This window comes from Tamandua tetradactyla, chromosome 4, assembly GCF_023851605.1.
Source record: "Tamandua tetradactyla isolate mTamTet1 chromosome 4, mTamTet1.pri, whole genome shotgun sequence".
NCBI classification, from domain to species: Eukaryota; Metazoa; Chordata; class Mammalia; order Pilosa; family Myrmecophagidae; genus Tamandua; species Tamandua tetradactyla.
The window spans coordinates 35008260-35023146 of NC_135330.1; the positions used below are offsets into that span (position 1 = coordinate 35008260).

General features: G+C 34.9%; 1 protein-coding gene across 1 annotated transcript in view; it reads right to left on the reverse strand.

The window, feature by feature from the left end:
• Positions 1 to 1735: 1735 nt before the first annotated feature.
• ACBD6 (acyl-CoA binding domain containing 6) overlaps positions 1736 to 14887 on the reverse strand; it is a 319330-nt gene continuing 306178 nt past the window's right edge. Inside the window, exon 8 of the mRNA XM_077157162.1 lies at positions 1736 to 4182. Within this exon, the coding sequence (XP_077013277.1) occupies positions 4028 to 4182 (155 nt within the window). The 3' untranslated portion in view covers positions 1736 to 4027. The remainder of the gene's footprint in view (positions 4183 to 14887) is intronic.

Here is a 14887-nt window from a genome sequence, read left to right on the forward strand (position 1 = left end):
TTTGTATTTTTAGGATTATTCTGAGATTCAACTGAGATGCTTGTATATAAAAACATTTACAAAAGTAAGGTGCTGTTATTATTATTCCATTAAAGCTAAGATTCCATTGCTTGTAAGACACACTATTTTAAGTATCACTAAGGAAAAAAATGCTGCCAATTAATTACTATGACATGTCATTGCTTGTAAAAGATATCCAATTTTGGAGATGTTAAAAAGTGAAGAAATAGGTGTCTTAGAATTTATCGAATATAGTACTGTAACTACTACTAATTTCAATTTAGTAATGTAAACATTACTAAATTGAAATATTACCTCTTTTGTGATAAACATTTTTATAAAGAGGACATTTTAGGGGTTTGAAATTTGATAAAAGCCTTCATGTTTCAACTTAAAAAGAAACATATAGTTCAACCAAAGCCTAAATTTTACCTGGGCACTAATTTTTTCTGCAGCCTAGGTTCAGCTCTGCCACACTCGCACACCTTGTTCATTAATCCTCAGAGATGCTGTAATGTACATGGAATAATCTACAGCCAAGTAGTTAAACCTGGCAGGAAGCTAAGAGACAGCTATTTAATGGAAAGGTTCATTAGATCATAGCAACCTTTTAGTTAGAAGATGCTGAAACATTAAACATAAGATATAAGAGATAGGGGGCGGGCCATGGTGGCTCAGCAGGCAGAGTTCTCGCCTGCCATGCTGGAGACCCAGGTTTAATTCTCAGTGCCTGTCTATGCAAAAAAAATAAAGTACTAAGATATAATAGTTAGGATTACAGATATCATAGTTTAGTTGTTACCCTCTACCTGACAAGCACAAGAGATAACAATATGCGGCCAGTTGGCTAACTTCTTACATCTTATTAGAGACATAATTATACTAGATTAAAAAGATTTAGTTTATCTCTGTTAATTTATGGATTTCTCTGAGACTTTTCAAGATAGCTCATGTAATATCCTGAGATAACAACATATAAACAATTCTAAATTATCCATGGAAATGGGAAAAGGGAATGACAGTGGCCTATAACAGTATTTGTCATTTACCAGGACCTCATGAAATATTTATGGATTGAATGGAGAAGAGCTTTGAAACTTCAACAAGTTTTGTGGTCTAATGAAAGGTCTGAGACTCAGTAGACTATAGGTGCTAGTTGTGGTTCTGCCACTAACTCTGCTTCTGATCTCTAGCAATTTGATTTACCTGGTTGTGTTTCAGATTCCCCCTCATTTAAGTGGCTTTTACAACACTTGCACTACCTACCCTTTATAGGGTTATTGTGGAGAGATGGTGAATTGTTATGCCTGTGAAACACTCTGAAAAGTTAACAAAAGCGAAACACATATGATAAGGCATTTTTAATCATATAGAGTCAACGTATGGGCTAATTTCTGCTCTGCAACAGAATCAGAGGTTAAATAGATCAGGAACCAACTTCTTGGCCAGCTGCATCTTTGAAAATCCCCCAATGTGGTAGTCTGTGATAAGATTGTAATCTATGCATATCATTGAAATCTTGGCTGATGGTAAAAAAAATGTTTCCCTCATTCTTTGAAATATGCATGGAGTTCATGGATGGGCTTCAGGAGATCTGTAGAACTCTTTAAAATTCCACAACATTGTGTTTTAGGGGAAGAGGTGCATAATTTTTCAGAGTGATATGGAATTCCCCAAGAGTTAGGAACAATGACCTAGAAAAGAGACCCAAGCCTGAGTTCCGAAGATAACGTGATTCAGATACTTTTCTTTGCTTTTTATTTGATGTTTGTTTAAATGATTTTCTTTCCAGTTCTAATTTTTCATGCATGTGTATCAAGAGTACTGTGAGACAAAACTAATCAAGGCCTTTTAAATCAGGGGGGGAAGGGGCAAACAAATTACTAATAAATAGTAAATACAAAAAGAATCACTAGCATTATTTTGATCAGTTATCTTCAGGAAAGAAAAGGAAGAAAAAGAAAAAGCAACGTTTTTTTCTTTTTTTTAAGGACATGGGAAAATGAAGTTAGGTATGCTTTTATGGTAGAGAAGTAAAACTGAGAATGAGGAAACAGTAGGAAAGGCAATTTATAAATAGTTTGGAAAATGCAAGTCGTAAAGCAGCAAAAAGTAACTACTTGCAAGCCTGACAAATGTGTTCAGTTAGCCACTTTATGACTTTAACTAGATGGTTTCCACTTAGGGAACATGGCGGAAACTGATTTTATAATACATTTGAAAATGTTAAGTTGATGGCTGTTTTTAGTGATAAAGATTTTTTAATGTAAATTTGAAACCTTTAAAATTCAATAAAACACAAGTTATATTCTTTGCTTAAAAACAATCATATAGTTTTAGGTGTGGCAAGACAGATAATTAAAAATTCATCTTAGAAGCATTAAAAACAAATTGCAAAAGAGAGGTGAAAAAAGGAGCTCCTTGCTAGCTTCTTGCTCAGATAACTACCCTATTAATCTAAGAAGAATAAATACATTTTGATTTGCTAATGTTCTAAAGATGCCCAAAGTAATATTAATAAAAAAACCCACATGCAACATGCTCACTTTTACTGTAACTAACCTACAATGTTTCTTAAACACATTGAAATGGAACATGAGAGTGTTTAGTTAAACAGTAGGTTGCAATGAAGTTAAGTCTGTAGTGAAAGAATAGATAATGAAGAGAAAGTTCTACTAGAATGACAATAACATTTTGAAATATACTGACATGCATTTCATTTTCACAGATACTCAAGAAAAATTTCAAAAATGAATAATCTTGGTGAATGCTTTTGGTTTACATCTTAGAAAAATAAGTCATGGTGAGAAAAATCACAAAATAAGCAGCCCTATACGTGCCTCCTTTCTGCTCTGGAGGACTTGTTCCAAAAGGACAGATCAGGTTAAGCTAATGAAAATCTTGTCCACTGTTGCGGGCTCCACTAAGCATGTTTGTTACTTAATAGTGACACTTGTTAGAAAAATGATCACCTTTTAAATAGTCATATTTTCATCTCAATTCATTTTTTACTTCATTCTGAAGCCAACTATCCATTTTCCTTATATAATAAGAAATGCCAAGGAATTCCCCAGGTAGAACTGTTTAGGCTTAAAAGGACAAATGTAGGGAGCCAGCTTTAACAGTGGCATGCATACTTGTCTATCTTTTAATTAAAAAGAGAAGCTCTTCAGGTATACAGAAATTATGTCAACAATACATACATATTGGGACATTAAGCATAATTTCACATTAGATTCAAATAGATTCAACAGCTCAGGCCTGAAATTGTTGCCACACATGACAGGAACTTCATAGCAAATTAAAAGGACTCTAAGGAAATCTCTCCCTCCTTAAACTCTGAAGGTGAGTTTAAGGAATTCTGACCCATCTGGTGAATTCTCCAGAATCCATGTTTAAATCATAGAATGAGGTGGCTGAATCTTATTCTAAAGGTTTTCAGAATTTACGGTTGTTGTTCTGACTTCTTCTATAATCTCCTGTGAGATAAATTATATCTTTTCTATTTTGCTTTCTTTACCTTAATGCTCCACTTTCCTACCCTCCCATTTTTGTCTGCCAATTTTAGACATGTTAGCTATCTATTCAGACTTGCTGTACAAACTGCCACAAGCTCATCTGATTTCTACCACATTGGAATTTCATGAAACTTCCCTAATTGTCTGTGTAGTGCAATGGCTTTTGCATGTTTTTTCTTTCTTGAAACAGCAGCCATTTTTAATATTGTAAAATATGATCTGTTTCCTCCTCTCTGTACCCTCTAGAGCAGTGATAAATTTCAGAACACGCTCAGCAGAATTGGATTGTATTATACACAGTACACATGTTCATCACCAAAACTCTACTCCCCAGAATGTATGCAGGTAGAATGAATTGCTGATACTTCAAAATCCCAGTTCTTTGGAATGTCTTGATTTTATTAGCCAGTGCATACCAAAGATGAATGGTAGAGGAGTATTATTTTTGCAGTTTTCTTTCATCCCTGAAGCTCTATGCTGGTACAGACTGTGGCTTTCAGGTCTTTTGATTAAACCTTGCCAGCTGTGTGCTGTTGTAGCACCAAAGAAACCGCTTTGCAGCCCGTCACCTCTTCCGGGAGGCAGCCATCCTGGTCGCGGGCTGTGGGGTCAGCGCCAGACTCGAGCAGCAGCTCCACGATGTCCAAAAACTCACAGGCGGCAGCTGAAAGGAAAATCAACAAATATGAAAACACGTTTGCTGTGAGACAAAGAAAAACTACTTCAGGAGGAAAGACAAATGCAGAGCAATAAGGAAACCTGAACAACAAGAAATGTTATGGTGGCTGAAGGATGTTCAGACCTTGTAATGAGAACTGGTTATTACAGTGCATTTTCAAGTGCTAGGAAATGAAGTTTATCTTTCTAGTTGCCGATAAACAAACATACATAAATAAAAAAGTTTTGCTGCTAAAACGATACAATGAAGGGTAAGAACAAAACATACAATCATTTATCAATTTTACTTTGATCTGTATTTTAGAATAATGAGAGGTTTATGGGCTATGTCAAAAGGCTAAAAATACTGTAAAATGTCAGAGGAAATGTTTTTTTTTGTTTTTTTGTCTTTGAAAAAGAGGTAAGTGGATAAATAACAACTTTAAAATTTATTGAAAAAATAAAAGCTGGCTGACTAATCAGACTATCCCTCCAAAGAACTTAACATTTAAAAAAAATAAATGATATTAATGGCTGCTATTGATAAGTTCAAGGCATAGAGAAGGAATGAAGGACATACAGATATCGAGACTTATAAAGATGGTAAGGACGGAGAAACAGATCAAAGTGATAAAATAGAAAGCCGTCTATTTTGTACATATATGGAAACTTGATTTTGACAAAGCTGGTGGCAGATCAGGGAGGAAACAAAGATCCATTAAGTGCTGAGGCAAGTGGTCTAAAGGCAAAAATTGGCATTTCACAGAAAAGGGAAATATAAATGGCTGATAAACATAAGAAAAGAACAACCACATTAGTAATCAGGGAAATGAAAAGTAAAACCAGGGATACCATTTCATTAGATTTAGCAAAAATGAAAAACTTGGTGTTCTAGTTTACTAGCTGCCAGAATGCAACACACCAGAGACGGATTGGCTTTTAATAAAAGGGGATCTTTTTCCTTAGTTCTTCAGAGGAAAGGCAGCTAACCTTCAACTGAGGTTCTTTTTTATGTGGGAAGGCACAGGATGGTCTCTGCTGGCCTTCTCTCCAGGCCTCTGGGTTCCAACAACTTTCCCTGGGGTGATTTCTTTTTGCATTTCTAAAGGCCTGGGCTGAGCAGCGAGTGCTGAGATGAGGTATGCTGAGCTGTTTGGGCTGTGCTACGTACATTGCGCTCTCTCATTTAAGCACCAGCCAATTAAGTCAAACATCATTCATTGCAGCAGGCATGCCTCCTAGCCGACTGCAGATGTAATCAGCAACAGATGAGGTTCACATACCACTGGCTCATGTCCGCAGCAACAGAACTAGGTACCTTCACCTGGCCAAGCTGACAACTGAATCTAACTACCATACTTGGATAAAATCAAGCTGAGGAGGACTGGAGCAAGGGAAACTCTATTCTAGACTGCTGAGTGTACATTAGCACAATCACTTTGGATAACAATTTGGCATTACATGTAAATGTAAACATACCAGAGGTATATGCAAACAGAGGTATACACCCTTTGACCAGCAATTCTAATCCAGGTTATACACTCTCTAGAGACTTTTGCATGTGTTTGCTGGGAGACATTTGGAAGAATATAGATAGCCGCACTTCTGTAATAGTCCCCGACTATAAACAACTCAAATGTCCATCAACAATAACATGGAAAAATTAAATAGTACACTCTTACAATGAAATCCTCCAGCATGAAAACTAATGAGCTATAGCTTCACACACCATAGGTTTATCTCCAAAGTATAATGCAGAAGGAAAACAGCAAGTCAGTAGAATACATATAGTATGACTTCATTTAAACAAAATTTAAAAACATGTATAACAAAATAACATTGCTCAGAGATATAAATATGGAGTGAAACTATAAAGGATATGAAGGAAACATTAATGTAAAATTCAGGATAGTGGTAGTTTCTAAGGGATGGGAGTGGTAGCAAGGGCTATGTGATTGGACAGGTAAACACAGGGGGTTTCCTAGACATTGGTAATGCCATTTCCTAAGTGGTGTGTATATTTCTTGAAACTGTATTTTAAACTCATATATTTTATATACTTTTTCAATATTCATACTCCTTTTTTAGTGTGAATAGTCACAAAAAAAACAACAAAAAGGTTAAAAAAGAAAAGGAAAGAAAGACAGGTAAAGAAGCTTGATTAAAATGACCATTAGTAAAATGGTATACTTATACTGCACCAATCCTGTAAAGTATCTAGACAAGATTCCTGTTCTTGTAAACTCACTATAAAACAGCAGAGGAGACCAATATGAAAATAGCCAATTCTAGCACGAAAGAATGAATAAGTATTGTGGCAGAGACATGAACCAAACTGCAAAGGCATGGGGGAAGGAGAAAACAGAGATCAGGAAAAATACCATATGTATCTGAGTTTTGAAGGAAAGGGCAAAATTCCAGGTAAGCTGAGAAGGAAAGGCATGACAGTGAGAAAACAACACTAGCCAAGGCATAAGAGCAGAGAATGTTGAGAGGACTGGTCTGCTGGCTCAGAAAAAGAATAGAGAGTAGAGAGCAGAGAGGCTAGATGAAGTCAAATTATGAAAGGCCTTAAATGCCATACTAAGAAGTTTGGGTTTTATCAAGTGACCCTCTGGCATTTATGAGGAAGGGAACGGCATAATTTGGCCTCTGTCTTAGGATAAGTCTATAAAGAGTACCTTGGAGAGCCTAAAAACTTGTGGCAGGTAGATCATTTAGGGGACAATGGTAGTCCTTCAGAGGAAATGTGAGGAGGGCTTGAAATAAACCAGTGTCAGTATGAATATAAAAAGGGACTGAATGAGAGAGTCACTGAAATTAAAAGTCAGAGATACGAAGAATCAAAGCTGACATCTACATTTCTGGTCTGGGAGACCATGTGGATGTTGGTGACATTATCTCTAAAATAAGGAAGGGGAAGAAGAACAGGAGTTTTTGGAACAGCAAAAAAGCAGAAAATTATGAAGGGCAAAAAATAATCTTGATTTGGGACATGATGAGTAAGTGATCCTAAGGGATATCCATATGTTGACAATTCCAGCAGGGAGAGAAAATTGGAATCTGAAAAGAAAAGGCACAGAGGGAGAAACAATCATGCCGTATATATGGCTATCTCTATTGTATTACATGACTTTTTGAAGACATATCTTGTGAGATTAAGATTTTTAGCAATTTTTTCTGGATACTTCTGTTAAATAGATTTTTATTATATGACCATCCTGACTGAAGAACCATCTAAAGTAATCTCCCTTACCATACTGGAGGAATTGTTTGAAAGAGATATGAATTACTCAACATTCTTAATGGTGCCCCCATCAACAGACACATTTTATGTAGTTGGGAAATGAAAAGCTTAAGAGGCAAAAACTAATAATGCCAGTTATTAAATTTCCACTTATATTTTTAACTATAATTTACATTCATCCACTTTGGATTGTGCCATGTAACATACAGAATAAGAGGCTTTTTTTTGGGGGGGGGGGAGAAGGGGTTTATTGAGTTGGAATACTCATTCTTTTAAAAAATTCAATGAATTCTGACAAATGTATCCACTTGTGTAACTACCATCACAACAAAAATATAGGACATTTCCATCACCCTAAAAAGTTCCCTCCTGCCACTTTATAGTCAATCTCCCACTTTTACCCACAGTCCTGGGCAACCACTGATTTGACTTCTGTCCCTATATTTTTGCCTTTTCTAGAAACAGAATCATACAGCATATAGTTCTTTTGTGTTTGGTTTCTTCTACTTAGTATAATGCTTTTGAGATTCAACCAAGTTGCTGCAAGTAGTTCTTTCCTTTTTATTGCTGAGTGGTATGAACACTTGGGTACAGGTTTTTACATGCACCTGTTTTTTTTCCATGTCTCTTAAGTAAATATCTAGGAATAGAACTGGTGAGTAATAAAGCAAGCACATGTACAACTTTATGAGAAACTACCAAACTTCCAAAGTTTGCATTAACACCAGTAAGTATGAATTCAATTACTTTGCACCCTTGCCAGTACTTTGCATTAAAAACTTTTTTAGCCATCCTAGTTAGGTCTGCAGCAGTTTCTCATTGTGATTTTCATTTTGTATTTACCTAAAGTCTAATAATGAGTATCTTTTTAATGTGTTTATTTGCCAACTATCTATCTTTCCTGGTGAAGTATCTGTTCACATCTTTGTTATTTTTCTTATTAACAAATTGTTAATTCTTTATATATTGTTATATCTTTTCCCAGTATATGATTTATAAATATTTTCTCTCAGCCAATGACTTGTCTTTTCACTTTGAGTGTCTTCTAAGGAGCAAAAGTTTTTAGTTTGATCAAGCCCAATTTATTATAGTTCCTTTTATAATTTGTGCCTTTAGCATTCTAAGAAATCTTTGCCTACTTCAAGGTCATAAAGATTTTCTAGTTCTTTATAGTTTTAGCTTTTACATATAGGTCTATGATTAGCTTCAAGCATATTTTTGTGTTGAATGGGAGGAAAGGGTTGAGGTTCTTATTTTGTATATGGATATCCAACTGTCCAGCATCATTTGTTGAAGACTATCCTTTCTTCCACTGAATTAATTACCTTGGCAACTTGTCAAAATCTATTCATTATTTCTAACTGGGTCTATTCCTAGGCTACCTATCATGTTTCATTTATCTATATCCCTACTCTTATATCAATACTATATTGGCTTGATTTTTATACCTTTATACTAAGTCTTGACATCAGAGTAGGTCCTCCAACTTCGTTCATTTTCAAAGTCGTTTTGGCTATTCCCGGTCCTCTGATTTTCCATATATATCTTTTTTAGAGTCAGCTTGTAAAATTTTACAAAAAGAACCACTCTGGGATTTTGATCTGGATCAGGTTGAATTTATGGATCAATTTGGGGAGAATAGGTATCTTAATATTGAGTCTTTTGATTCAGGAACGAAATAATCTGTCTCCACTATTTAGAGCTTCTTTAATTTCTCTCAGCAATGTTTGGAAGTTTTCAGTATACAAACAAATCTTGCACATATTTTGTTTGATTTTTCCCTAAGAATTTTGCAATTTTTTGAGGCTACTGTGAATAATATCCTTTAAATTTCAACTCCCAGTTGGTTCATTGCTAATAAAGAAAATCAATTGATATTTGTATATTGACAGTACTTTTTAAAAATTTCAGTTTCCAATTGTTCATTTCTAGTACATAGGAATAGTTGATTTTTTAAAAAAATTAATTTATTTTTATTGATACATATATTATATACTCACATACCATGTAATCATCCAAAGTGTACAAGTGTAATATTTCATTCACAATATTATCACATATAGGTGTGCATTTATCATCACAATTGAGTTTCTTTTTTTGTGAAAAGTAACATATATATAAAAAAGTGATAAACTTCAAAGCACATCACAGCAATTAGTTATAAAACTGATTTCAGAGTTTGGTATGGGTTACAATTCCACAATTTTAGATTTTTAGTTCTAACTGCTCTAAGATACTGGAGACTAAAAGAAATATCAATGTAATGATTCAGCAATCATACTCACTTATTAAACCCTACCTTCTCTATATAACTCTACCATCATCTTTGACCTTTCTTCCAGAATAGCTGATTTTTGTGTATTGATCTTGTATCCTTTAAACTTGCTGAACTTTTTTGCTGTGGTCATGTCTTCTGCAAATAATGACAGTTCTATATTTTCCTTTTCAATCTATATGTCCTTTATTTCTTTTCCTTGTTAGAACTTTTAGTACAATGCTGATAAAAGTGGAGAGTAGACATCTTTGCCTGGTTCCTAGTCTTTCACCAATAAGGATGACATTAGATGTGGATATTATTAGGTTGAGGAAGTTTCCTTCTATTCTTTAGGTCTGCCTTGTCCACACATTTCCCAAATGCAATGAGAATGGCTGACATCATATAAGAGGAACTTGTAGGTGGAGAAATGAAAGAAACTAAGACTGAGCCTTAGCATACTCTAGTGTTTACTGGTCACACAGAAGAGAAGAGGTCCTTCAAAAGGATTACGTAGATGCAGCTGGTAAGGAAATAGGAACACTAGGGGAATGTGGTGTCATAGAAGTTGAGAAAAGTGTGATATAGACAATGTAAGAATCAAGGAAATATAAGAATCAAGAAGTCTGTATTTTATTACCTGGTCTTGAAATGTAGGCATTGTCTCAAAGCAAAGCTCTTTCTTTACTCTCCTTTCAGATACCCAAAGACATCTTCCTAGTTCTTGTTTTAGTAGTGTTCCTCCCTAATGCCATGTGGACTCAGGATAGACTTAGCTAAATTTATTGCTCTAGCTGGATTAGCAGTCCCTTTCTGGACATGAGCTCCACCTTTCTTTACAGTTGCGCTCCCTCTAGATGTTGAAAGCATTTCTCTATCTGCCTGGTATGGATTAAATCTTCTTCTCCAGTAGAGGACCTTGGAAATCTTACATTGTTTTTCTTGATCTCCTTTATAAAGAAAGCACTTTATTATGTGCTCCAAAGAAATTCTCCTGAGCTTTAGCCCATCTTGTGCCAACATGGCAGAAAACCTCCTCTATTTTCTTTGAGGACTCCATGACTCTTCCTGGAAGTCTTTCATTTTTCTTGATTACATTCTCATCTCTTTGTCTAGTCCTACTGACTGTTAATATAATTAATAGTCAGTATTTAAGATTACTTTAATTTTGGTGAATTTTGTTTGAACCCAGGTCTGCCGCATGGCAGGTAAGAATTCTACCACTGAACTACCCTTGTACTCCCATCTCATTGATTTTTGGTTTTCTGTTTTAATGATTTCTGCTTTGATCTTTATTATTTTCTTCTTATACTTACTTTGAATTCAATTTGCTCTTTTTCCTATTTCTTAAAAGATGGGTACTTAGATAATTTATTTTAGACCTTTCTTCTTTTCTAATAAAAGCATCTAGCTATAAATTTGCTTGTAAGCACTGCTTTCACTTATCCCATAAATTCTGATAGGTGTTTTCATTTTATTCAGTTCACAATGTATAATTTCACATGGACTTCTTCTTTGACCCATGGATTATTTAGAAGTATATTGTTTAATTTCCAAATAATTGGGGATTTTCCAGATTATGTTTCTGTTAGTGATTTCTAATTTAATTTTGTGGTAGTCAAAGAACAAACTCCATGTGTCTTTTCTTTTATGTTTGCTGAAGTTTATTTTATGACCCAAAATATGGTCTATCCTCGTGAATGTTTCATATTTACTCAAAAACAATGGGAATTAATAGGCATTAACTGTTTATTAGATGGAGTGTTCTACAGATGTCAATTAAGTCAAATTGGTTAATAATACTGTTTATCTTTTACATCCTGGATCAATTTTTGTCTATTTACTCTATCAATCGCCAAGAGAGTATTAAAGTCTCCAGTTATACCAATGATTTATCTATTTATCTCTTCAGTTCTATCAGTTTTGTTTTATGTATTTTGAAGCTCTGTTATTAGATACAAACACATTTAGGATTGGTATACATTTTTTTGGTGAATTGATCCCTTATTGCAATATAATGACCTTCTTTGTCCCTTGTAATATTCCTCATTCCAAAGTTGACTTTATCTGTTATTTGTATAGCCACTCAGCTTTCTTTTCTTAAAAAATATTTTTACTGAAATATCTTCACACACATACAAATCCATCCAAAGTATGCAATCAATAGCTCACAATATCACACAGTTGTGTATTCATCACCATGATCATTTTTAGAACATCTGCAACACTCCATAAAAATAAAAAGAAAAAAGAAAAAGCCTCATACATCCCCTAGCCTTTACCCCTCCCCCTCACTGATGATTAGTATTTCAATCTATCCAATTTTTTTTATCCCTTATCCCCTGCTATTGTTCATTTATTTTTTCACTCATCTGTGTATACCCTGAATAAACGGTGCATCAGCCACAAAGTTTTCACAAACACACAGTCACATTGTAAAAGCTATATAGTTATACATTTGTCTTCAAGAATCAAGGCTACTGGAACACAGTTCAACAGTTTCAAGTTGAAACCTCCAGCCACTCCAATAAACCATTAAGTAAAAAGCGATATCTATACAATGCATAAGAATAACCTCCAGGATAATCCCTCAATTCTGTTTGAAATCTCTCAGCCACTGAAACTTTATTTCATCTTGTTTCTCTCTTCTCCCTTTTGGTCAAGAAGGCTTTCACAATTCCACAAGTCAGGGCCAGGCTCATCCGGGAGTTCTGTCTCATGTTGCTTGGGAGATTTACACCCCTGGGAAACATGTCCCATGTAGGGGGAAGGTCAGTGAGTTCACCTACTGAAATTGGCTTAGAGACAGAGGTCACATCTGAGCAACAAAAGAGGTTCTTTGGGGGTGATTCTTAAGCATAATCACAAGGAGGCTTAGCTTCTCCTTTGCAGCCATCCAGCTTTTGATTGCTTGAAAGATAGAGCTTTTTCCATCCATTTCAAAAAACCTTTTTATTTTGAAATTCTTTCAAGCATACAAGACAGTTACAAAAGTAACAGAAATCCCAGAAAATACCAATATACCCCTATCCCCCCAGGTTCCCAGATACACTAATTTTAACATTTTGCCACATTTGCCATCTCAATCTATCCATCCATTATCAATTTATAAATCCATCCAATCATTCATCTATCTATCTGTCTCTGTTTATTTATCAATCCATTTTTCTAACACAAATGTAATCATATACATCATGTTCCTTAAACATAATACTGCCATATACATTTCCTAAGAACAAGGATATTCACTTATGTAATGACTTTAAGTACAGTTATCAAGTTCAAGAGACTTTTACACTGATATAAAGCTTATAGTCTATATTTCAATTTTTCCCTGTATCCCCTTTTGGCCTATTCTCCTCCCTTACTGGATCCTATCCAGGGTCATATATTACATTTAATTGTCTTTGTCTCTAGTTGCTTATTCTTTTTATTAAACTATGAGAACATCTACAGCATAAACTTCCCCATCTCACCCACTCCCAAGCATAGCATTCAGTGGGATTTCTTATATTAACACTGTTGTATAACCTCACTAACTTCCTTTACTGAAATTTCCCCATATTCCCAAACAGAAATCATACACCCATAATGTATTAATTCCCTATTACCACTCACTCCCCATTCTGCCCCTGGCTACCTGTATGCTAATTTCTGTCTCTGAGAGCATACATATAGTCCAATATTTTCTTTGTAGACACCCTGGGGCTTAAGTTAATCACCCTAAGGTTGTTTAGATATCAACTCTCCTTAAACAGTACACACAAACTGTGTTCTTAAACCCTCTCTCCCCACCCCACCTCTATGTAGTTCTTATCACAAATTGCATTGTGAGTCTCCAACCATTGATTTATCATTACATTTTATGCATTTGCCTTTTAGATCCTGTAGGAAGTAAAAAGTGGAGTTACCAACCAAAAGTACAATAGTCATGCTGGGATCTACCTGGGTTTATCCTGTTTGAAGTTCCTTGAGAATTCTGGATATATGTATTCAAGTCTTTCATTAAATTAGGAAAATTATCAGCCATTATTTCTTTGACTATTCTCTCTGCTCTCTCTCTATTTTCCTTTTGTGATTCCCACAATGAATATACACTTGATGGTGTCCCATAGGTTCCTCAGGCTCTGTTCATTTTCCTTCATCCTTTCTTTTTTTCTGCTCCTCTGACTGGATGATTTCAATGGTCTTATCTTCAGGTTCACTTATTCTTTCTTCTGCCAGCTCCAATAAAATATGCTGTTAAATTTCTCTAGGGAATTTTGAATTTGTTACTGTAGTCCTTGGTACAGTACAAAAAATTCTGCTTGTTTCCTTGCATTATTTCCATTCCTCTAATGATATTGCCTTTGTGCTAACCTATCATTTTCCTGATTTCCTTTATTTCTTTATCCATGTTTTCATTTAGCTCTCTGAGCATATTTAGGACCACTTAAAAAAAGTCTGTCTGGTATGTGCCAGGTCTGGTCCTCCTTCCTGACAGTTTCTGATGCTTTAATTTTCTTTTTTGCCTGGGCCATTGCTTCCTGTTTCTTTGTATGTTTTGTAATTGTTTGCTGAAACTTGGACATTTAGATATTTCAATGTATTATCACTGAAATTTCAACTCTGAGGTATCTGTCCCTTAAGCTTATATCTAATTTTTAAAAATTACTTATTTTTTATTGATATGTATTATATATCACATACCATATAATCATCCAGAGTGTACAATCAGCTGTTCACGATATCATCATATAACTGGGTATTTATCATCACAGTACACTTTTATTTCTTTTTGGTGAAATATAACATATATACAAAAAGCAATGAATTTCAAAGCACATCGCAACAATTTTATCTATCTATCTATCTATCTATCTATCTATCTATCTATCTATCTATCTATCTATCATCCATCCATCCATCCATCCATCCATCCATCCATCTATCTATCTATCTACCTATCTCTAGCTAGTTTTATAACAGAGCTTTCCTTGATTGCTGGGAACTAACCAAAAAACAAAAAGCAAAAAAGGGGAAGGAATAAAAAAGAAAACACTCTCCCAGCCTTGCAGATTGGCTTGTGCAAGTGCTTACCTTCAGAGGTTATCCATGCATGAATTTAGAGAATAGCTTCATAGTGGCCTCCCTAATGTTTCTGTCCAAGTGTCTTTCCTTTGCATGTGCATGTGGCCCTAGAAATTCCTCCATTTACACAGGACAAATGAC